Raw genomic sequence first — 25,714 nt, 5'->3', positions numbered from 1 at the left:
AGGATCAGGCACGTTTCAGCAGTCCTTCAGCTAGCTGCACACTGACTCCCTCACTAAGAAGGTAAACTTAAAAGCAAAGAACTCTCACTGTGTGCTTTTATATGTCTTAGAATGCCTGCAAACAATCTGGATCCTCAGCTCAACAGGCTCAGCCCTCAGAGCAATCCTTTGGACATAGCCTTGGCTTGACAAGTTGACCACGAGACTGGGTTTGGCATCGTATATCATCTATTTGACTGGTTATTTTCTTACTTCTGTCACTCCCCTTTCCTCCTCCTCACCACAAACAGGTCAACAAGAGCTGGGTTTAAGCACAAGCAAAGGTGGCTCTGGGATCTCTACAATATCAGGCACCTGAGGCCCTCTGCAAGGTCAGGCAGAGGGGCAAGTCCTCTCATGGCAGAGGGAGAGCAGCAGGCATGCACATAAATATCTCCCCAGCCTACAGAAAAATATTACATCAAAGTCTAGACAAAACCCCTATAGGAACAGAGACCTTCTTCAAGCTGTCCAAATTACCAAAGCCCAACTCAGTACCATTACATCAAACATGATTCTAACACTCAGCAGAAGTTACTGAGGGAGAAGCTGGGTTTGTCTGAATGAGAATACTTGCTGATCCCACCCAAGGTCTGTGCTGAGATCATGTCTGGTGAACCAGAGAAGCGTGAGACCTTCAGTAGCTGAAGCAAGAAGGAAATTTGTCAAAATGAAACTCTTACCTAATACTTTATATATTTCAAAGGCTTTTTTTCTCTCCTTTCCCTCTGTTTTTCCTATCAAGTGCAGATAACTGTCAGTTCAGATGGCAAGGCTATAGCTGTGTCAGTGCCAGCGCAATGACAGCCACGAAAAAATTCTTTAACTTTTATTAAAAATACAGAAAAGAAGGAGGAAAGGGTTGAATATTTGCTGCAGGATTTCACAGGCTAAAGAGCCTGGTCTCAAAATGTCAAGCTTTGTTTCACTGCTGTAATATACAGTGAGGGACCTAAGCTATGGCCTTTTTTCTCTGGATCTTCTTACTCTATTTAAACTAACCTGCAAAGTCCTGCGTGTTTAAGTGGGATTTTTCTCCAGTGAATATTTCCCACCATCTCAGACAACTGTGGAATCTTCTATAAGGAGAAGCTCCAAGCCTGATTAGCACAAGGCTGTCTTTGAGGGCCCTTCTTTGCTTCCACCAGCTCGTAGCCAGCAAGACCATACATCCCTCTGGGTGAGCAATGAGGTTTACCCACCAAGTTTGATGAAAAAGGAAAAAAAAAAAAAAAAACAAACACAAACACACCCCATCCCACCCCCCATTTTTAAGATGAAGACACTGAGCTAGGAACAACCTCCCCTGGAGACTTCACTGAGCAGCAACAGCAGTAAAACCAGAGATGACACACTGAGGCCATTTCACTCCTGTAACCCATAACATCTGCCCTAATGGGCTCATCATCCACTACAGTACCACTGTGGATTGAGGACCTATTACCAGAAGACTTCAGGATTCTTATTTGTGCTACTGGAAGCTTCACACAATTAATGAGGTCTGTAAAAGCTGTGAGGGACCTGCTTAACAGCAAGTGCTGGCAGTTCCTACTGAGGCAAAAGACTGGAAATCCCTCAGACAAGCCCATGAACAGGGGGCTGAGTGTCCTGGGGCACACATACACACTTGCTGAGCCTGCACTGTGCTTGCCTGGCTCAATGCAAATGAAGATGGATTGAGCTGGGAAGGACCACCTCCCAACCAACCAGAGAAACTGCAAGGTAGCTCTCCACGGAGCCTCGGGTAGAGCCCAGAGCCACTGTACTGATGCTGATTATTCTAAATAAAAATAAGTTATCTAGAAAAAACAAAATCATTACAACAGTAACTGGAGATGTGACCTTTCTGATTGTTTCACTTCCACCCATCTCTACACACCTTGTTCCACACCAGCAAGGTGGTTGGACTTTACTCTGAGAAGAATTAATATTTTAGATTTTAAAGCCCTGTCAGCAAAGTCAGGATTGTTTCTTAAAATAGCTGAGGCCAGACTCCAGCTCAAGGACACTGTACATAGGCAGTGCAACCACCCAGGTAAATAAGAGTCACTGTGAAAGCACACCATCATTTTATATTTAGCCACTGTAGCTGAGAGGCTGAGGTTTGCCAAGCTCACCTCATCCCTGGGAGCACCTGCCTTAGTCAGACATCTTTAGGTCCAGCCCCACCAGCAGCTGTTCTGCCCAGACCACAGTGCTGAACTTCTATCCTGCATTGCCTCATTACTTGGTGAACTGTGTGTGCCTGGTGGGAAATACAGAGCATTTCCTAGGATCAAACCCTTCTGGAGGCAGATGTAGATGCCTCAGTTTAGCCTGGTTTTTAAAAACTTTGCAAAGAGTGAGGAACTTCATCCCACAGGGAGTATGATATAGTCTACTGGCCTGTCATTCTGCTAGGGGAAGCACACAGGACAAAGAGACAATGTGTATTTATTTGTTGATAGGATAGGAGAGATGCAGCTGACAGGCTCTTGTGGGGGATGAACCCAGCTCATTCCATCCACTCCCAAATCCCACTGAAGGGCCAAACTCTACCCAGAGTGGTTCCACTCAGCTCAGCCCAGCCTTACAGCTGCCACGTGTCCCCTGCTAAACCCGCTGCCATGCAGCTTCCTCAGCCAAGCCCTTCCTGGTGCTGAAGGCAACACAGCTCCTGCAGAGAACCACAGGACAGCTGCCAAGCATCTCCACTAATCCACAAACACACCAGTAGTTCCCAGAGTCTCCTGCTGAGACCTCAGGAAAAGATGAACATTTTCCTCTAGGAAAATAAAAAAAAAAGACATCTTTGTGAAAACGCCTCTCCACAGCTGAGGAGCTCAGGAAGACTTGTGTAAATGAACTGCTTCCTAGAGTCCTCTCAGAGCCAACTGACAACCAGGACTACATCTGGAGTAGATGTAGCACTTGAGGCTATGGTCTAGTGGTTAGGGAGATGCTGGGATGAAGGTTGGACTTGGTGATCCTAGAGGTCCTTTCCAACCAGAGTGATTCTATGATTCTATGAAATGTGCTCAGATACTTAACTCCCATTTGAGGACAAAGGCATTAGTGAACTCATGGGAAGTTTAGATGATCAGATATGACTCTTCCTGAAAGAAAGATCTTTGCTTGTACAGGAGCAGACCTGGATGAAGTGAATTTGGGTAATCCACCTGTTTTCTTTGCAGCACCTTTCATAGGCTGAGTTGAACTTGCTGGGCACGATGCCTCTAAAAAAACACTTGCCAACATAATGCACCATCATCCTTTTGTGCTATAGCAACAAGACTGAAACCAGCTAATGGGTAATTAACCCCTCAGTAACCAGGGAACAAGGCAAGGAGAGCCAAGACGTCAGAAGGAAAGTTAAAAATGGCTCATGAGAAATGCTTCAAAACTTGGGCACATTTCTGACGTTCAGCTGAACCTCACCAGACCCCCACTCAGAAGCACACCCACTGACACAAGCATGGGCTCAAGTTCTGTATCACTTTGCCACTGGTGCAAAACTGAAGCTCCTAAAATAGGCAGAATTATCCAGGCTAGGATCTCTACATGATTTCCCTGCCCCCAGCCACAGAGTAGGGATAATAATTCTCACCAGTGTCTTTGTGAGAGTTGGGAAGATGTGAAGCAAGGCCTGTGTGCCCCAAAACATGTTCCTTCCACCTCCGCCTATGCTTATGATTGAATAAAAGGCATTTCTTCTTTTTACATACCTTGTCTAATTACTGATACCTTAGCAGACCCCCTGATGAAAATAAACATTTTGAGTTTCTTCAGTCACCAGTGAGAATATTGAAAGTCAGAAACAAAAAGCAATTCAAGCAATACACACATTAAAAAACAAAACAAAACAAAACAAAACAAAATAGTGAAAAAAACTATACCTGTCCATGTAAAGAAGAAATGGAAAGCTTACCTTTGGACCTGCTGGCCCAGGCAGCCCAAATGCTCCTGGTTGTCCTGGTTCACCCTGCAAGTAACAGCAATATGGGTGGTCAATGCTCATCCTTTATCTACAAGGGCTAGGCTGGCCCAAACCAGTCACGCACACAGCTTTAGAAATTGAAGCTCTGTCCAATATCTAGTCCTCAGGACCACTACCCAGACATCTGAAAGTTTGAGGTGTACTTTCTTCACAGAAATCAAAGTAGAAAGGGACAACACAAAAACTGCAGCAGCTCTTTCTCTGCTCTTCAAAGACAACCACCTAAGCAGCAGCAATTGAGTTCTCTAGGTTGTGAGGAGCTTGCACCAGCTACAGTCTACTCCCATGGATTTCCTGGAGACAGCATAAGGCATTTATCTTGGATAGTTACCTTGCAGTGCAATAAACCCTTCCTGTAAGAAATGTTGCAAATCCAATTAATGTCACTGCCCAATCTCAGGACATGCCATGTGTGATAGGATGAAGCTGCATCAGTTCTGGAAGCTATTTTGGAAAAAGAACAGTTTTCTGAAGGGGAACAAGTGTGGCACAAAGCAGAAACAGTAAAAAAAAAAAAAGCTTTTCTGCTGTGTCCACTACTTCTGGTTGTGCCTGACCTTCCAAAGAGTTCTTTTCTCAGCTTCCTCCCATTGCTGCCAAATGACTGATGCAAAGGGATGGTGAGTGAGATGATCGAGATCCACCATCAGCATGAAGATAATTTAAAGGCACGGTGATCAAGCTGGGGAAAGTAAGAAAAGCTCTAAAACACACTTACATATGATTCTGGAAAATGAGTCTGTGGTTTTTTCCAAAGAGTTCTTTCCTCAACTTCCTCCCATTGCTGCCAAATGACTGATGCAAAGGGATGGTGAATGAGATGATCAAGATCCACCACCAGTGTGAAGATAATTTAAAGCTGTGATCAAGCAGGGGAAAGGAATAAATGCTCTAAAACACACTTCCATAAGATTCTGGAAAAATAGTTTGTGGTTTTATGCCTCAACTCCTCCTAAAAGAGGACTTAAACTCCTCTTAAAGACAATATTTGGTTTGCTTCATCCTTCTTTGAGCTAACCTGCACCTCCTCCTGTGCTCTTAGCTTTCAGAGGTTCACAAGAGGAGTTCAGGTCCTTGTTTCTGTGACTGGCACATCCATTTTTCTCACCCCTGTCCATTGTGCAAGCACAGGATGGTTCCTTGCACCCTCTGCCACCTCCACTAGCTGATAACTCTTTGCCAGGCTTAAATGCCCAGGCTCTGCAGCTATGAACCAACACTGCAGCAGCAGGTCCCAAGCCACAGGCTGCCAGGACCACCCCCTTCCCCATCTTAACGATGGGACCAGAGCTGCCCTGGGAGCCCCTCAGCACAGCTAATCCACAGGACATCTGCCACCCCTGTGAAGAGGTGAGGAAGAGAGCTGGGACTGTTAACCTCCTGCCAGTTATTCCTGTGGTCCTAAAACAGCCATGCAAATCCCCAAGACACGTTCCACTCATCACAGATTGATTTCCACTGCTTTCCTTGCCATGAAAGGGGAGGAACAAAAAGGCTTACGGCTTCTCCTTTTGCTCCATCCCTCCCGGGGGGGCCAGGGGAGCCCAGGGACCCCTGCAACAACAACAGAATCTGCATCAGAACAATATTAACACCCCCTGCAAGTGCCAGGACATGAGTGAGGCATCAAGACAAGGATAAGGAACAAGGAGAATCATTTCAGCACAAACATTTATTATTTACAGTCTCTGGAGGAGCTGCTGCTGCCATTAACAGGCTGTGGCCGATTGATGAGCTGCTAATGAGGAACTAGGCACTCTTGGCCACTTAACTCATTTAAGAATAAATTAATACAAAAGCTGTGCAGCTAATTAAATATGTAACAATTGAGTCATCTTAATATCATCTCCCCTCAGCCTTTCTGTCTACCATTCCCTTGTATCCAAAAACTGTTATTTTGTGACTGAATACTAATTTTTTTAATTTATTTTTTTTTCACTCCTTGGTTGTACAGCATCCATCCCAAAGCTCAGAAGCCTCCAGCCACAGCTACAATGCACATAAGTAATGAGCCTGAAAACAAACAGAAGAGAAACCTAGAAAAAATCAAAGCAGCCCTCACAAACTACCCTGCCACCAGGAAGCAAGTCTCAGAGCTGTGAACAGGCAAAGCTGTAGAAAACAAAGGAACAGAAACCCAGGCACCACTTTTTAAATCTTCCCATACATCAGGACAAATGGCACTGAATATGTGGAGAGGATTGCAGCAAACACAGAGAAAAGGCAATTTTTGCTGCATGCAGCTGGCAACTTAAAAGAACAAATGGGGAATGGAAAGAGAACAGACACAACAGGCAAGGCAATGTAGGTGGTGAGCAACTGGCTCAGGGTTTTTCCTTCTAGGCACTGTAGTGGTTTCTTCTTAACAGCATTGTGAAAAAAAGTTTCCAATGAGAAATGGGCACTGCAAACTGCCACCCTGGGCTCTGATTAAACCAAGCTCATTTGCTGTGTGTTACTGGGAGGGGGATCTCACCTTGCAGTCCTGAACATTTGCTATTTTACAAGAGGTGGAAAAAGTTTAAATTCCCCAAATCCCTCCTGTAAGCATCAAGGCATAGCTGAAAAATGTGTCCAAAGCAAACACTAGTCGATAGAGGAAGCCTGGTAGAGGATTTTTTTGGTTTGTTTTTGAGATGATGACACAGTAAGCAGCTAAAGGCTATCTCAGTCTAAAAGTTATTTATGATCATTGCAAGACAGGACATCATAATCTTTGGCCTTCCATGTCTCATACTGAAGAAACACTGGTGTTTCTGGATGTGGAGGCATTAGCACCGGGCTGCTATTCAGTCTCACTCTTCTCTGCTTTGGAGCTTCAGAAAGTTTAGATAAATGTCAAGCCCTTGAGATCTCCACATGTTTGTCCAATGTGGCTGAACAACATCAATGTTTAAAGATTTTAAGGTGCACCTTGCTGAAAAATAGCACAAGAGTTTAGTCTCCTTTTCTCAGCAGGTTGTTAACACGTAACAAGAAAATACAGAAGGGGAAAAAAAAAGACCTGGAAGAGAGTGTCTGTTCATTAGCCTTCCACAACAGTTTAAAATTTTGATTGGATAATTAATAAAGACTCAGACTTACTTTTTCTCCCTTATCCCCTTTCAGCCCAGGAAATCCGGGGGAACCTTCTTCACCCTAAAACACAAATGGACAAAACATCTCAGAAGAAATGCCACCCCATTCTGTGGTACATTTGTCTGTTTTAGATGGCACAGTTATCATCTCTTGAGCATCAAGGCCAGCTCCTCTGCTTTGCTGTAATGATGTTTTCGGTCACCTGTAACTTGCCTGTATTTGAAAAGGTTCACTTTCAATTTTCCATTCCATTGTTTTCCTCTGTTTTGTAAATCCAGAACCAGTCTTCTTCCACGAAAAAGATTACAGACTTATCCTCATTAAAAAGAAGAATTTGAAGCATAGAAACATTTCACTGAAAAACTCTCTTGTTGCCACATTTCAAAGCACTGGGACTTAAAATTTGACATGGCCAACTTACTGTCACACCAAATTTCCAATGGCAAGGGCATATTTTGGAAAAAAAAAAAAAAAAAACCAACGAGGTGTTGGTGTGAGTCCTTCAATGGACTGTCACCAGTGCCTGAAACAGTGGACATCCATCTGTGGGATGTTAAGCCACTAGAACTGCTGGCAAAGGACATGCCACAGAGCAGAGCTAAGCAGCTGAGGGGTTTTTTTTGCCCATCTGCTTTTGTAAAACCCTAATAATATTGAAGAATCTTGTTGAAAGAGCATTAAAGTGGCTAAGAAACTGATGCATGGATTTATAAGTTACCTGTATATATTTATGGGTTACCCACATATTTAGATAAATTCAGGCCAAATTCTGCCACTTTCAGTCTTTGTAGTCTTTATTTCCTGCATGAGTAGTCCAGAAGACTTAGATCTGTGTATTCCTAGGGCAAGGTTCCAGTCCATGTCAGACAGCATGACAAAATCTGCTCTTATTTATTTACAGGTATATTTGGCACCTGAAGGTTAATAAAAGACAGTATCTGGAAAGTATCTGTAGTATATATCCAAACTGAAGCCATTAGATACTTTTATAATCACATTTGCTAACTGAGCCTTCGTAGAAGAGACGCACAGAATCATTTTGGTTGGAAGAGACCTTTAAGACCATCAGGTCCAACCATAATGAAGCACTCTGTCTAGAATTTGCAATGCAGCCGGTGGTAAAAATCAGATCTGCTGGATTTGAATGGCTCCCTAATGAGATAGAAAACCCATCAAACAGCAAATGTGATTTTTAAGGAAATAATTTGCTCTAAGAGGTTAATATAACTTGAAGAAACTGCTGTTCCATAGCAAAGTGTGCAGCATAGGTAGGAAAATGATTTGTGTCTCTTCTACACAAAATGAAGGAGTATGGTTAATTAGCTTCTTCCCTTGCCTATGTTTTTTTCCCTGTGAAGTGGCAATTCCTTGGCACAGCTGAATGAGTTGATCACAGCATGAGTCAATAAGTTGGATGCACAGTGCTCACAGAGCCATTCATGCTGGGCAGGACCTCGTGAGGTTTCAAGTCTAACCTCCCACTCAAAGCACCATCAACAGTGAATTCCAGCCAAGTTGTTCAGAGTTTTTCCAATCTGGTGTTGAAAACCTCCAACAATGAGATTACTCCTTTCCTCAGGTCCAAATGGCAACTTGTTTCCTAACCAACAGCTATCCCAGGAAGAGAAAGAGGCTTTTCCTTTGGATTTTTTTTTTTTAGATTGACTAAAGCAGTATGATTTTGTCCTTTTGGCTTTTAACAGATCTCAAGCAGCTGCCTGCAAAGATGTGAAGCCCAGAGGATATCTGTTGGCCTTCACAGCCAAGAGGCTCCATGGGCATTTGCAGGAAAGTGCAAACCTTTCCAACCTGATGACCATCCATAACAGAGACAGCTGGTCAGCCTGAACTGCCACCCACTCACCAGCTTTTCCAAGCAGAGAAAAAAGGCTCCAGGGATGCACCATGCTCAGGGGATATGAGAGCCAGCAAGGCTCCTATGAGGAGCTCACTAAAATCAGTTTCTTCACCTGTTTCTACTGCCATCTCCTCTCTCCTGCTGCTTAAACTGAAGCACCACATGCCACACATCAAACAGCCTGGCACAGAGCTGACCCTTTACTGGATCAAAACTCAACCAGCCTGCAGGAGAAATCTTCTAGTATCCACCAACTTTAGCAGTTCTTCCACAAGAAAAAATGCATAGAAGCATTTTAGAGACACAGAAAGATTTTAGAGATGGGTTTAATGTCTCCAGGAACCACCAGTGAACCCCACCAGGCTACAAAATGGAAAGGGCTCCATCCACTGACTCCCCATTAGCCCTGGCTAGCTTCCTTACATCCCTCACCAAGCAGAAAAACACATCAGGCTGAGGGTAGGTTCAGCAAACGTTTGAACCTTACCAAAAGCACAAGAAGGAATTGCATTGCCTGTGCCAAAAGGCTCATGTTCACAGAGTAAACTGTCCCCTGCAGGAGTGGGCAGCAGAAGAGGGCAGGAGGGAGGGAAGTGCTGGTGCTGCTGTGCTCACACAGTGCCAGAGGGGCTGTGACAGGCAGGGATGGGAAAGGAACCAAGAGCTTACACCCTGCACTCACAGGCAGCTGCCAAACCCCCCCGAGGACGCAGCTAACTGGAAGAGTCCTGATGCCAGAGCAATTTACTTCACTAAGAACTCTTCTTGCTTTTTTAAACGACCCAACTTCACAAACTGCACTGCAGATCCATCACCTGTTCTTTTCCTTTGTCTGTTAGTTTTTGTTTTAATTGGGTAAAATCCCAAGCAGTGCGTTCAGCGTGCTGCTCAGACCTAGGGAAGTGCTGGTGTATCCAAAAGGCGTCTGTCCCCTCCCCTCAATCCCACCAACTAGATCAGCTGGGTTAGAAGAAAAGCTCTTCTCTCTCTCCAGCACTAGTGATTCGAGGGGCTCTTGCCAGCTCATCTGTCCTGGAAACTACCTTCTAAAGCCAGGGCAAGGTACACTTAGAGAATGACAAAATTGGCAAAAGAAGAAATCATCAGGGGCTGAAATGATATTGTTCAGAGTTCTTGCTGGGGAAGTTACAGCTCCAGCAGTTAAGCTCCAAAGGAAGGCAGCAGATCTCCCCTTTCCAGGCTCACAGGCATGCTGTCTTTCTCTTAGCCACTAGAAAGCTAACCACCTATTCTAGTTTCATCCTCTGGGCTGCACAGTGCAAGCCCTGAAGTCACACCCTGACACAGACTGGGACTGTTCAGAGGTTACAGAGTGTACATAGAGCTACACATTCCTACAAACGTCATTTTTCAACTTCCAGTAGTTATTCTGCCATTATTTACTTGAATTACAGCAATGCCTCATTTGTTCTCTGCTTGGGTCACTCTGCTGAATGCTGTGAATAAATATTAAATGACAGCCACTAAAGCTCAGTTTAAAATTGCAAGCAGTGTGTAAATACAATAAAGAAACAGCAGAGGCAGAGAGCACAGGCCAGGGAAAAGCTGCCAAGCAGATATGGTCATGAAGGGTGCTGGGCTGAAGGATCCAGGCACCACAGCAGGAAAATGGGTAGTCTTCAGCAGCTGGCATCAAGCCCTGGAGAAGAAAAGCCCATCACATTCCTTGCACCAAGGCCAAATCTGGTTGTGCCACTGAAAGGGATAAAAATAATTCTCTATATCCACAGGCTGGCTGCATTCCCAGCTTCAACACAATGAGCTGCTGGTGGTGACATGTGAACCACACCTACCTGCTTATGCCATGCACTTCTGCTGCCACACATCTACTTTGTGAGTTTCTGAACTTTGAAGGCTGTCCCTTTCTGGAGGAACATCTGGACATGAATAGGAAGGTTAGAAGGACCAAGATCTCCATGGAACTGGGAAGAAGCAGCAAAGGCAGAAGAGACTGAAGTCTCTTAATTGTTAAGGAGGGCAACAGAGCATAGATTCTAAGGCAGCTTCTCTAAGGCTCAGCCTGCACTTTATGGATTAGTTTTATGCTGCAGGTGGGGTGACCTATTGCTTCCCCAGTCAACAGAGTAGTGCACAAAAACTTGAATGTGGGAGTAGTTGTTGTACCTCCGAGGAAGTACATTAATAATACAGCAGGGACATCTCCCACTAGACCAGGTTGTGCAATCTGGTCTTGGATATATCCAGTGGTGGAGCATCCACACCTTCCCTGGGCAGCCTGTTCCAGTGTCTCACCACCCTCACAGTGAAGAGCTTTTTGTTTACATCTAAATTTACCCTCTTCCAGTTTGAACCCATTCCCCCCGTCCTATCACTACAAACCATTGTAAAAAGTCCCTGCCCAGGTTTCCTGAAGGCACCTTCAGATACTGCAAGGCTGCAATAAGGTCTCCCTGAAGCCTTCTTTTCTCCAGGCTGAACAACCCCAACTCTCTCAGCCTGTCCTCATAGGAGAGTTAGTGAACCCTCCATGATCATGAAAGTTGCCTTTTTATTCTTTTAAACCTTCCATTACATGATCCCCATATGCACACGTAGCTTCATTTGCTGCATATCACCCAACAGTTCCCCTCACTTGGGTTACAGTGATCCTCACTACCCCGCAGAATCACCTCAACATTATGTATATGGTCTGTGACCAAATTATATCTACATCTCATCGAGATTCCCACGTGGCTGAGCAGAGAGAACTATGACATTATGAAGCAGATGACTTTAATTGCTCGATGCTGTTACCTCCATACAGGGATTTTGCCATATCCAGCCTCATGGCAGAATTTCTCTGAAAAGAAAAAGACCTAAAATGGAGAAGAAAGGGATCTGCAGGTCGATGGAAAGATACAGAGATAGGACAGATCAGCACTACCTGATTCTGCAAAGACATCAGTAGCACACAAAGGAATAATCCCTCAGTGATGGTTTCTAAGTAATCTGCTCAAGTTTAACTGCTTTTATTTCCTCCACTTGCAGCTCCTCAAGCAGCTGCCAAGTTTACAAATATTTCTTCCAACTTGAGAACAGCTGTGGTCTATAATCACATATTTTATTTCTAAGTCTGGGTTGTGGCCTACGTTAATGGAAATGAGAGCAAACTAAACAAGAAATAATGGGGGGGAAAATCAGTCCAAAACACATGGTTAGAGTCTCATTTGCCTGTCAAATTCCAGTAAATCACTGGACATTTCCTTCAGCTTACAAAGCAGGTGACAGAAGGTAGATCACTCTAAGGTCAATTCTATACATTTTCTGTATTTTCTCTTCCAAACTTTATATCTAACACAGAAGTGCCACTTTTCTAGTCCTAAACCAAAATAATTTCTAACCTTGTCACAAAACATCAATAAAAGTGTCATTGGGAGACCTTCAAAAATCTTTCAAGCAGAAACTCATGAATCACACGCTCAGCATATTGACAGCTGCACAAACTGGGGGGATCTACATCCAAAGTAGGAGACAAAACAGCAAGAGCTGAAGGGAAGCAGAAGAAAATGGGCAAGATGAAATGGAAACAGAAGCAAAATTGAACTGTGCAGTGTTACCACTTTGCCATTAACACACCCCTCTCTCCTTTGTTAATTAACTTCACAGCATCCCTGTGAAGTGAGAAGGAAGTTATAGCAACTGTAATATTGCCTTCATCTCATGAGGGTGACGAGTCAGAGGTACAACTGAGCAGGAGACATATGGAAGGTCACAGAGCCTGGGACAGAGACAGAAACTGCAGATTTCCAGTGTCCTAGGTCAGTGCCCTCACCATAAGTTTATTCGTTCTCTTTGCTGGTTCCTTGGCCTGAATTTAACTTGGCAACCTCATGTTCACAAAGAGTAAAACTAGAAGACCATGGGTAAGTGTCCTACTGCTGATCCATGCTTACACACTAAACTGTTCTCACTCTTTGGTGAGCAAAGTGGAGAAGTGGGACAGAAGAGATGTGGCAAGTTGAGAGTGTTCTTCAGAATCCATTGTCTGACAACACTTCCAGGAGACTGCATGGTCTGGAAGGATGTAATACCTTTCCTTTCTAAGTTTTCCCATTCAGGAGCCCCTTGATGAGGTTGAAATGAAACGTTTCACAATAATAAATATCTTCTTGAAAAACACTGTAAATTCTGTGTTTGTCTTTTTGTAGAGTGGCAAGGCGATGACAAAGGTTTCATTAAAACCCAGGGGTGATCTGCAGGCCAGCTGAGAGTCAGAGCTGCAGTGGATATGTGTCACCCAGCTCTATTTCAAAAGCTGCTGACCAGACAGGCAGCACAAATGACTGCCATTCTCCAATGCACAGATGCAGAATTCTATTAGCTTAATGATGTTAAAACCCAATTAAAATATCTTGGCAAATTTGACACCAGAAACAGCATTATCTTTTTCTTCCAGAAGAAATAAGACAACTCATCTCAACTTGGAGTTCACTTTAGTTCATTCTAAGAAATAAAGAAGTTCTTCTCCACTGGGTCTTTGTATTATTATACACTTATTTAATAAACAGAGAGGTCATGTGGACATGACACACAGTGGTCAGTAGAAGTTGCAGGCATGGCTAGTCTACCATGAAACCCACCTCAGTATGCAGAGAGCTGGTTAAATGATAGTTATGGGCATTTTTTGTACTGCAAACAGATCAAAGACTTTACTTAATGCATTGCATAGAAGTCAGTTGTCTCTGAAAGGTAATTCTCCAGGAAAAATTCAGGAGACCTCGGTCTTTCAAGGGTCTCTGAACCCTTGAACCTTATCATGAACATCATGAACCCTACCACAAGACCAACAGCATCCTTATGACCCTTCAGCATATGATCCTAGTCCTTGTTCTTATGGGGAGATAATTTTTCAGGGATACCAACAGATATCTTTCTCTGAAGAAACTTGCTACTCCACCATTGTACCAAAGCAGGTGAAGCAGCAGCTGTGTAGCAGTCAGTTGAACACATGGTCACCCATAAACTTGGTACTCCAGCAGAGAAGACACATCAGAACTCACCAATATGGTAAGCAGCTCTACCCTAATCAAGGTCACTGTAGAGTTCAGAATAGCAGGGAAATATCCTAAAGAGGTCAAAGATGTCTTTGGTGCCCAAGATCCTGCTCATTAGCTTCATATTAGCTGCATCCCAAGCACAACACTCCTGCACTCACTATGTAAGTAGCTGGTGACAGACTGGGGTGGCCAGACAGCTTTGGCAACTACTGAACTGCTGGGCCATGTAGAATCAGTGCTGCCCCAAGTGAAGCACTTACTTGAAGAAGGCATCTACCTCTGCAAAAGAGAAAGCACAGGAGAATACAAGGGGGAGCTGTCGTGTCTCAAATCTTGTGTTCAGCAGCCAGAAGAGTTGCTTAATCAATTGTTGAAACATTCAAATTAAGAAACAATCAAATGCTTTGCAGCCCTGTTTATGACTGAATATACTGAATAGGAGGTAAAAGGTAACAGCAGGCAGCTGGTACAGCAATAACACTGCACTGAGGAATAACCTGAAAAGTAACCTGGACTACAATGGGCTGGAGTCCCAGAAGCAGGACCAGTAGTTCCTGAAATTCCAGTTTTTCTTGTTTGCATAGTTGGGGTAAGAGGGTCCTCAGTAAAAGATACATTTGTCAGACTTCCAAATGTGAAAAACATAACCCTGTTCCAAAACCTTCCTTGTCTCCCAGTACAAGCTGATGTTCCTGGCTGGCATCTGCCACTGCTCAGGACCAGACAAACAGCTTGCCAAGGGCTAGAGGGCAAGTGTTCATTGAAGTAGACAAATAATCCAGTCATGTATCATGACATTGATTAATTTATGTCCTTACATCTATAAATAGCACACAGAAAAAATAGTTCTGAACTTGTGAATGATTTGCCACCTACTAGTTGAGACTTTGCCTTGCAAGAAAAATGTATTAATTCCTTCTTCTCTGCTCCTGAGAAGTTAATGATGCTTCAGACCTCCATACATCCCTCAAAAATGTCAGTAGCTCTGAGAAGAGCACATTAGGGCAGAGGAGTACTGTGTCAGAGCACTCCAAACTCCAGTGCTGATCTGCTCTTAAACATCAGCTGTACTCATGCTCCACATTCAACCCTTAGAATTTATTCTGGCTTCTCATGGAAATACGTAGAAAACTTTTCCATCTAGCCCATGATTTCTACCCAACTTGCAGAGCCCATTCCTTTCACTCTCACCCTGCTGATTAAATTTGCAAAGTCACTGATCATTCCTCTCCTTCTCTTCTCTCTCCAATGAGCAGCTTCTCTCCACATCTCTTTAAGTACCATGCCCAAACTGGAGACAGCATCCTGCCTTAAGTCTTATCACCACCTACTTGTACACGTGCAGCAATACACCTCTGCTGGCTGCCAGAGAGACTGCCAAACATACCTCAGGCTGTTTAGTCAAGTACTTGCCAAAATTATAAACCATTTTTGGTCCAACTAGACATATTTGTTTACAGAACGATGCTGCTCCCCAGGTCTTCTCATCTCAGAGTGCATTACAAAGGTCATGATTTTCTTGCTGTTTTACTTGAACGCTGAGATAGGAGGAAGGCAAGGTCAAGATCCCCTATGGAGACAATGGTACAGAGCCAGAAACAGAAACTGAGTCTCCAGAGACCCAAACCTACTCACACCACCAAACTCATCAGATTCTCTTGAAATAACAACCACTAATGGTCCAAACACCATTTCAACTTGAAAATAAACATCTCACATGAAAGAAAACCCATTTTCCCCATCTGGCATTTGCCACTACGTGCATGGTCATTACCCAGTAAGGTCTCAGACACAGATCACCATCCTTCTGTTGTGAGATACAACAGGCCTTGTGGACTTTGGGAGACAAAATCTCCAGGTAGTGCTTAAGAAAAAGAGTGAGGGACCCAAAAGGAGAAATGAAAGACTTTCAGGGTTGTGTGCGGGCGATTAAAGAACTGCGTGAATACATGGTGCTGCCATGGTCTCACCTGCCTTCTTCTGCACCTCCAGGGAACCCATGAAAAAGGCACCTGAACCTTCTCAGCCATGAAGAAGAAAACTCAGCCTGGCAACAGCTTTGATCAGTGGAAAAGGGGAAATCTGGCTGCTTAACTAGATGGATGTGAAAATATGCAACAGGGAGAGGGGCTGAGAACACTTAAGATGCCTTTGATAGTCTAGTGACAGCCACTTGCTCCGTGTGATGCTTCAGCTCTGTGTGATTCATTAGGCTACAAGATCCACTTCAGCATTGTCCAGACTGCTAGGAAAGCTTTTTGTTTTCCACAGAACAGGCAGCTAATCCATACCTACCCACTGCAATATCACTCTAGGGAGCACCCCACTATCAAACAAGAGTTATCAATGACAGAATCAAGGCAATCTCTTCCCTCCCCCCAGCCCGAGTTCCTCTACCAGAAGCAGCACAAAGTTGGCAAATCTTTCTCACATGCTCCCTTCCCACTCTGCCAATGGATCTCGGCAGAGAAATCCTCTAAAGAGCCAAGTGCTGGAGACTCTGCAAACTTCTGGTTGCCAGTAGATGTCATTCTATACCAGCAATGCACCTGCCAGCCACGGGCCAGTGCTGAAAAGGAGGAAATATTTTCTAGGTTTATGGATGGAAAAAACCCCAAGCTACCAGTATTCTTGCACTGCTGAGAATTAAGCTGTCACGATGCACAATTATTATGTGTTCTGGCTTCCAATTGTTTATTACAATCTGCAGCTGTTACTCCAGGTCACAGAAAACCACACAATTTATCTAAAACTCCCTAATTATTGTTAAGAAAGAGAACTCCATCAAGCCACGGTTATTTAGCTGTGCAGAGTATACTTTAACTACAGTTAAGAGGACTCAAACACTCAACATGCCGACTGAAATTGCCTGTGTACACAGGAGGATTCACAATGTACTCACAGTAGTAAGGCAGATACTAACACCTCACCTTTTAATCATAAGATTTAGAAAAGAAATGAGAGGTATGAATGACTCCTGTGAGCTGCATGACAGCCCTATCAAGTGGATGAGGTGTTATTATACAGATGTTTAACTGCTGGACTGAGAGGTTAAGTGCTGAGTGACCTTAACCAGATGAAGTCTGGTAGCTAAGGATGGTTCCTGAGAGAGATGATTCCCAGCACAAACAAACAATAAGAAAAAAACCTGCAGATATTGCACTTTCACTTTTCATTACCAGGTCAGTTTGAGCTATGCTCACATTATTTTTTATTCTATAATAAAGAAGATCTGAGTGCTAAGAACCAAACCCAAAGGAGCCAGTGTTTCCACAGCCAGTCTCCAAGAACATCAATTACTGGGCAGTTAGAGTTTTGTTTTCAGATTTCAAACTCAGCAGTATCTCCAAACTTGGAGATGTTTGGCTGTCTTTTTACAGTCAAGATGTGCTCCCTGAAAGAGCACTGCCTGCTGACCTTTGCTGATCCACTGCCTGGATGCTGATGCACAAAGGCTCCTGCTGCTTCCTTAGCACTGTCCAGCTCACCAGCCCTGGGCTAACTGGGTGGCATTTAAGAGTTTTGGGACTTGGTGACAATGTCTGAACACCACAGCAGCCCAAATAAGGCCTGTAACCTCACTTCTGCACCTTCCCTGACCCAGGCTCAAGGTTTCAGCAGCAAAAAGGACACACCTATCATCTCTTGGAGCAGTAATTAGTTCTATTTGGAAGCTGTAGGAATAAGGGCTAATTCCTGGTTCATGCATACCCAGGCTCCATGTTGTGTAAGTGCACAGGAAGGACATCCTGCTTCTAGAAGTTCAGATGGTTGCTCCCACTTCTCTGGGCTGAAGCTGGTTTTAGGCTCCCACCTTTGGCTCTTGCCTGAGCTACACTGCAGCAGCCTGGCACCCTGCTAATCCTGACCCTGACTTGCAGAATCACTTTTCTGGCTTGGACCAGACTTGCTTCATAAACTGCAGGCCAGTGTGGTGACCTGGACTGTTGGCCAAACCTGGCCACCATCGCTGCCCCACCCTGCTCCCTTGCTGGGATGCCATAGGATAAGCCCTGGCTGGTGAGGCCTCCACCCTACTGCTCATGGTATTACTCCCAGCTCCACTTACCATTGGACACAGCTGGTCCTTACTTAGGGACCTGACTCTCAAGTATTATTCTAGCTCTGTGCATCTAAAATATGACTCCCAGCCTAAGCCTTACCTGCAGCCAAATCACACACACATCCCTTCTGGTCCCAAAAAGCTTCCTTCTAAAAATACCCATGCAAAAGCTCTCCTTTGCCATCAAAGCAGCATGCCACAGCCATCAGACTCCAGTTCTGCCTGCAGCACCTTTTGCAGGCACAACTGGACTCATTTTCTGGTGCCCCACGTTCCCAGCTGCCAGCCAGCCCTGCCCCAGAGGCACTTGCTCCTGCTCGTTGGGTAAGCCCTGCTGACAGCACAGCAGTGGGTGAAAAAGCTGCGTGGCTTTCAGGTCAGACCTTTCCTACAGCCTGCTGCCACAGGGCAAAGAGAGCACAGGACTTTCTGTGAATAACCTGTTCCAAAGAGGGTGTTTTTCCACAGCTTTTCCAGAAGCCATAAAAAGGGCAATAACTCAAAGTTGGAAGAGAGAAGGAAGGCAAAGCCTTTGTTTGAAGGATCTAGTGGGCAGGATATACAAAGCCTGGAGGAAAAGAGGTTCTCCAGCTTCTTTTCACAGGAACAAAGTCTAGCTGCTTTGCCCATGTTAACCAATCTGTTGGAGCCAAGTTTCAAGCCTGGGTCTCCTGCAGCCTAGCCCAGAGCCTTAGCTATCTGCCTGCTTTTCTTTTCTATGCTTGGTCTTGCAGTCCCTGCACCTCTATGAAGCCAAGCCACTTCAGAGGTTTCATTCTCATTAGAAATCCTACAATAATCCTTCTGCATTCTTATCAAAGCAAGTCATTACCATGAAAAATATACTGTCAGGAGAGTATAGACTTAATCTACTAAAGTTGTTTCTTATATTCATCGCTACATGTGTGATTATTAGTGTGAAAGGAAACAGAAAAAGCACAAAGAGAAAGCTTGGATATTCTTGAAAAAACACATTAGTGAGGGAAGTCCCAGTATAAACCATAACATAACCTCCATCCATCCCCTCTGCAGCAGGTGGGTTCTCCTGGTTAGGTTTTTCTCCTCCAAGAGATTGGCTTTGTGTGGAAAAAAAAAAAATAGTGATCTCTTGACCCCATTTTTTTATGACACTTTTCTTGTGTTTCTTACTCTTCTCCACCAGCTATAGACAGTGTTGGCCCAAGCTCTGAATGGACTACAGATACTTCTGTCCCCTCTGGGACAATGAGGTTGTTAGGAATGTTCAAGAGTTGTACAAAAGTCTAAGAACAGCTGCCAGCAGTCAGGCCAAAGCTCTAGCTTGCTCCTATCCCAGCTGCAGCAGTGCCTTTGTGGGCCACTTCTCCAGCCTACTGTGCTGCTATCACCAGCCACAGTCTGCAGAGACGATGTCTCTGTACTGACTAGACAATTAAAGAGAGACATCTGTAAACAACTCAAGTGCACTTTCTAGACACACAAAATTTTAACCTCCAGAGAAGAGGAGCTCTGATACTCACTGTATGAAAAGCAGCTTCATCTTGTTCATTTTACACTTTTACACTAGCCAACAGCTAGTTTGTTTTACACTAGACAACAGCTAGTTTGTTTTGCACTAGCCAACAGCTAGTTTGTTTTGCTTCTCCTTAGCTTTTACAACAGAATAAACAGTGAAAAATAATTTCCTACTGATATCTGAAAGTTTGACAGATTTTCATCATATCTTCTCCAAAGTCATCTCTTTTCCAAGCACCTGCCCACCACTGTTGGCCGTTAGGATGGTAGAAGGGTGGGTCAGCACCACTGTGCTTCCAAGAGCAGGGCATAAGTATTTGAAAGTCTCCAAGTTCAGTTCTGTGTGGAGGCATTAGGAGGGCAGGCTGGCTCACGATGTGGATGCTTGTGCCCCAGGAGTGCCGACCTCAGAACCTCCCATGTCAAATGTGATTTCCCTGACTTTGATCACTGAAGTCCTGAAGAGTCACTGAAGACCTGTCTTGCTTGAATCATCCTCAGAAATGGTCTACAGCTGTTCCTTCTGCCCTCATTCCTCTTCTTCACCTACTCCTCTTGGATCAAGAGGTTTGAAGAGTTATAAAGCTAGCAAGACTAGGCCACCTGGTTTAGCAAATATCCATCTGAATAACCTACAGAATAAGCAAAAACATTGCCTTTCATGGTTATCATGTTATAGAACTGGAGTTTTGCCAGTGTATAATAATCAGGTCAATAACATAAGCATGTGCAAAACAAGTGAATCACCACACAGTAAAAGGATACAGATTTATGGCCATAAATATGACAGACTACACCTAATGCCACAGGGATTAAACACTCCAAGGGCTGAAAGACAACAGTCAACAGTTGAAATTGAAGATCAAACACAGAGCAGTGGCAGCTGAATTACACCTAAACAGAAAATCCACTTGAGAGCAGTTTACACAAGCACCTGTAGATGTATTATTTTCCTCTCTTTTTTTTAATATCTATGCACAATTCCTTGGTCTGCACATGCATGTTTCTCTACATAAAAAACATCCTTTACCAGGCTGAGATATTTAGGCCTGGCAGAACACTCTGGGCTGTTGCTTGAACCATCACAGTGAATTTCCTGGTTTTCAAAGTCACACAAGACCTCACGTCAACATGAATTAGGATTTTAGCCACTGTTGCTGTTATCTTTTGGTTTCCCACTAATGATGTGCTTGGCATGTTACATATTCTAATACAAGCATCAGTTTGGCTTTAACTTAGTGATATAACTGAGGTAATGGCCTCTTGCCTCTGCTGTCCTCCTAGAAAAGCAGAGGATTTGCCCTCTAACAAATGCCTCAGATCTCAGATAATTGCCCTACACACAATACTTGGCAACAGCAGGACCTGGCAGGTGTTTGGCACTAGCACAGCTGGAGAGCAATGCTACGATGAGGGGATGATTTTAATCTTGTCATCTCAGTCTTTTTAAAGTGAGATAACTGTTCTATCAACACTTAGGAGGTGAGCCTTGTCCTTATAAAGGAGCCCACAGCACATGCACAGCAACAACTGCACAGATTGCAGCTGTCTCAAGTCCAATCTCTCTGATCCTGTCTCCTAGCACTGGCCCCCACCCATAAAAATCAAGGCAACATAAAACTGTCACAGCCAGAGTGAAGAACAAGAATTCATGCTCATGCAGCTCTTGTAGCACAGCAGGCAAGCAGCAAGGAGCCACATGAATCCTCTCCTTCCAGGTGTTCTCCTGTCTGGGAATGGCTTCATTTCACAGGCTCTCCTCTTCTTTTCAGGAGTATAGAATGTGGTGTTCAATGAGGCTTCCTGAACCAGAGAGTATGAGAGGTGTGGAGAGACTCACCAGGATCCCACAGCTCATGCCACAGCAGCTAAGTAGACCAGGGCAAGGCCAGGAGAAATGGTGGCCAAGTCCCCACATCTATCAAAGAAGCCCCTAGGGAGCACTAGCGACCAAGAGTGCCACGACCAGGGTGGGCAAACAGACCATCAGCAAGGTCTTGGGAGCCTGGAGAGGCCCCAGTCAAATGGAAGCTGATAAATGTTGTCCTGATTTTCAAGAGGAATAAGAAGGAAGCCCCTGGCAACCACAGGCCTGTCAGCCTCACTTCAGTGCCTGGTAAAATTATGAAGAAGGTTATTCTGGGAGTTACTGAAAAACACTTCAGAGACAATACAGTCATTGGTCACAGCAAGTCGAAGTTCATGAGGGGCAAGTCCTGCTTGAACAATCTAATTTCCTTTTATAACAAAGTAACCCAATTAGTTGGCCAAAGGAAGTCAGGAGATGTGGTTGGTTTGGGATTTTAGAAAAGCTTGTAATTGTGTGTCTCACAGTATCCTCTGGGCAAAATGTCCAACACAGAGCTAGAGAAGTCCATAATATGTTGGGTAAGCAGTTGATTGATGGATCAAGCTCAAAGAGTTATAGTAAATGGGTTACTTCAGGCTGGTGACCAGTCACCACTGTGGTTCCCCAGGGCTTGGTTTTAGGGCCAGTGCTCTCTGATGTTTTTATAAATAATCTGGACACACAAATCAGATGTACATTAAGTAAGTTTGTCAATGATACTAAACCAGGAGGAACTGTGGACTCTCACAAGGGTAGAGAGGCCTTACAGAGATATCTGGGTAGACAGAGAGCTGGGCAATCACCAACCACATGATATCCAACAAGAGCAAGTGTTGGATTCTCCATCTAAGACAGGGTAATCCTGGTTACACGTACAAATAGGTGGATGAAAGGCAGGAGAGCAGCCCCAAGGAAAGAGATCTGGGAGTCTGAGTTGATGGCAAGTTGAATATGAGTCAACAGTGTGCCTTGGTAGCCAAAAAGGCCAACTGTGTCCCACATGCATCACACACAGCACAGCCAGCTGGTTGAGTGAGGTGGGTGTCCCACTCTGCAGAGCCCTGGTTCAGCCCCACCTCCAGTGCTTTGTGCCATTTTGGGCACCTCCACAGAAGGAGGACATCAAACTACCAGAGTGTGTCCAGAGCAGGTGACCAAAATGATGAAAGGCCTCGAGGGCAAGACTTAGGAGAAGCAGGTGAGGCCACCTGGATGAAACCTGAGGGGTGACTACCTACAACCTGCTCAAGGAGAGCAGTGGAGAGGGAGGTGCTGACCTCTTCTCTCTGGAGACCAGCAATAGGATGCAAGGGAATGGAATGAAGCTGCATCAGGGGAAGCTCAAATGGGACATTAGGAAAAGGTTCTTCATGGAAAGGGTCACTAGAGCAGGCTCCCAGGGAAGGGGTCATGGCACCAAGCCCATCAGAGTTCAAAGACAGGCTGGACAATGCTCTTAGTCATATGGTTTAGTTTTAGGTAGTCCTGTAGGGAGTTGGACTTGATGATCCTTATGGGTCCCTTCCAACTTGAGACATTCTATGATTTTACATCCCCAGGCCCCATTTTTTATCAAGCCAGCAATGTACAGCTGATAGACCTTTGCTCTCCATCAGCAAGGGTTCTGACACTCAGCCATTGGGCAGACATGGGGCACAAGCACACCAGATACCAAAAACACTTCCTCCACAGATGAGGAGATGCTGCCTTGGGTGGCAGGAGTACCAAATAAACAAAACAAGCTGGCCATAAACTCAAGTTCTCCACGCCTACACATTTGATCAGGACAGTCAACACTGTTTGGCCATCCAAATAAAAAAAAGGACAAATTCTGCACATATTGTGGGGCCTTTTTATTTCTTCCCTTCCATCCCAGACTTGCAGACCTGTTTTCCCAGGCATGACAATAACACAGAGTGATGTTTTCTGACACATTTCTGCAGAGGTAAAACATAAGAAAACAAGAACTTGCTTCAACTGCAGCACAACTCATATTGTAAACATCATGTTTCCCACCAGACACCAGACTCACCACCTGCCAAACACGAGTTGGTTTCCAAAGGCTGAATCCTGAGTCTCCAAGCTTAATAGTGGCTGTCAGTGGGAGGACTGCAGAAGATGGATGCAGAACTGTGTGCTTTATAGCCCCCATGTCTCTAGCCTGGCTCAATAATATTTCCTGCCATGAGCAATCCTCATTTAGATTGTAATTTCACATGATGCATTACCTCTATATACAATCAATATATCATAATCTTAGAAAGAAGAAATGAGAAGATGCAATGGCCATAAATGTCATGTTCTCACTAGTGCAGCATTCTTCCTTTCAGACCACAATCCAATATTGTTTTAAATTCCCTGAGAAATCAGGTAGCCACAGACTCCCTGGAAAACATCTCCACAGATTCCTAGTCTTGTTTTCAGTATGCACGACGACTTCTTCCTTAATACATCCATCTATCTCTTACCCCCTCCTGTCAATCTTTTCCCTTTGCTCCCCACAACTTGAAATCTCATCTTGGTGATAAGGGAAACACCCCCAACCAGATGTGACATGGAGCTGCAGAGAGAAAGAGCTACTTCTCTGCAATCTAGGTTTGCAGCCTCATTTTGTTGTGGGGAATGGAAAGTCTGCAGACAGAACTGCCTGGAAACCAACATCTTTTTTAATGTAAATTAGTCCAGTCATGCTGCTTGTTTCCAAGTGTTGGTCACCATTGAGCATATTTTCCAAGACAGACAACCTAGTGATTTTTAGTGGTTACTCTGTAGCCTCAGTTTTAACCTCCGAGTCTTAACACACTGTCCTGCCTAATATTTGCAGGAAGAAAATGCCTTCAGGTTATTAATGAAATGAATCCTTCAGGTTACTAATGTAAATATCCAATGAAAAGAAACAGTGTAGCAGTCTCCTCGTGACCCAAAATTAATCCTGTTGAAAATACAATAAACTCAAAATTACACTTTCCCTTTGTTTTTCATCCTCCCAGCCAGTTGCTTTACTGTATTATCCTCCATGAACTCACTGCTGCTTACACAAGGCAAAGATTATTATTTCAATTTCATAGCCTTTTACATGGCCAACGCAGAAAGGAAACTCAAAAGAGCACAAAGGGGACAAGCAATGAGCACAAAAAGCCTTTCTGCAGAAGGAGGCATAAGACAACATAAAAGTTCTTCACAAAGATCCAAGTGTATCACATCTCTTGCACCCCATGCACTCCAAAAGCAATCTCTGAGCTTCAGAAGACAAGAGCAAGCAACTCTCATTTAATTAGTCCAATGAAGGATCAGAGCTTACCTTTTCTCCTTTTTCTCCTCTGCCATAGGCTCTGCCCTGGAAATGAAAGAAGAGAGGAAAAGGTACATTTGAGAGCAAGGATACTAAACAACACTATAAATACATATTTCATGTTTTCCTTGTTTTATATATGAGAGACATATCTATCTATCCATCCATACATATATGGACAGACAAGTCACAGGACAGCTACTATAGGGAAAGTAATTATCTCTAAGTATAATTCCTTGATATTAATTCACTGACAAATTAAAATAGAAAACCTATCCCAAATTCTACTGCAGCCAGGAAAACATCTTATTTTCTATTCAGGGCAGAATTTGATATTGCATTTCCAAAATCACAGATGCCAACAATCATTTTTAGAATGAATTTTCCATAGGGTTAAAGTTTTTCTCACTGATAAGTCTGGCATTTGGGCTCCCTGCAGCTGGGGAAAGCTGTATTTGGTCATCTGAATGTAAAGGAGCTGGGAAAGATTTGCATCTTCTCTGTGTTCAGCTGCCTCATACTGTCCCCATTAGATGTGCAGCTGTGCTAGAATCAAGTACACCCAAGTTACATATTTTGATTAGAAGGGCAATGCTAAGTCAGTTATCAGCTGTATTCATGGCTGAACTCTTCCATTTCCCCCTCCAAGAAATAACAGTGGGTACCATAAAGCTCAGCTTCCCCCTAGGATTAAAGCCCAGCAGAAGAAACATTCAACAGAGCACATGGACATTGTGAGCAAGTTCTCACCATAAAGGAGAAAACAACTCCCTGCATGTCCATCTCCTTACATAAAATCACCCTGGTATTTCTTACTTACTGACTCTCCTTTTTCTCCTCTGAGACCTGGAAGCCCTCGGATGCCAAGTTCTCCCTAGAAAAAACAGAAAGGGTGTTAACACCACAGAGTTAATTAATTCCTTTCTTGACAGGCAAACAGTTGAGATTTCCTCTTACAACTCCTGTAGGACTCATGTGTGCAGTGCACCACATTAGATCTGTATTTTGTGGTCAGCTATCTGTTGCTTTGATTTTTTGGGCAGGAAT

The 25,714-nt window shown here is 44.1% G+C and overlaps 1 protein-coding gene across 1 annotated transcript in view; it reads right to left on the bottom strand.

Annotated features, from left to right (window-relative positions):
* Positions 1-25,714, bottom strand: part of LOC103778378 (collagen alpha-1(XXII) chain-like) — a gene marked incomplete at its 3' end in the record, with an annotated part of 106,830 nt that overhangs the window by 7,739 nt on the left and 73,377 nt on the right. Inside the window, exons 10-13 of the mRNA XM_008945960.1 lie at positions 25,488-25,541; positions 24,677-24,712; positions 5,516-5,569; positions 3,947-4,000 (exon numbers count right to left, since the gene is read on the bottom strand). Of these exons, the coding sequence (XP_008944208.1) occupies positions 3,947-4,000; positions 5,516-5,569; positions 24,677-24,712; positions 25,488-25,541 (198 nt within the window). The remainder of the gene's footprint in view (positions 1-3,946; positions 4,001-5,515; positions 5,570-24,676; positions 24,713-25,487; positions 25,542-25,714) is intronic.

Source organism: Merops nubicus, unplaced genomic scaffold, assembly GCF_000691845.1.
Source record: "Merops nubicus isolate BGI_N331 unplaced genomic scaffold, ASM69184v1 scaffold9928, whole genome shotgun sequence".
NCBI lineage: Eukaryota > Metazoa > Chordata > Aves > Coraciiformes > Meropidae > Merops > Merops nubicus.
The sequence above is the reverse complement of the archived record's forward strand: the minus strand, read 5'-3'. Positions and strand labels throughout refer to the sequence as shown.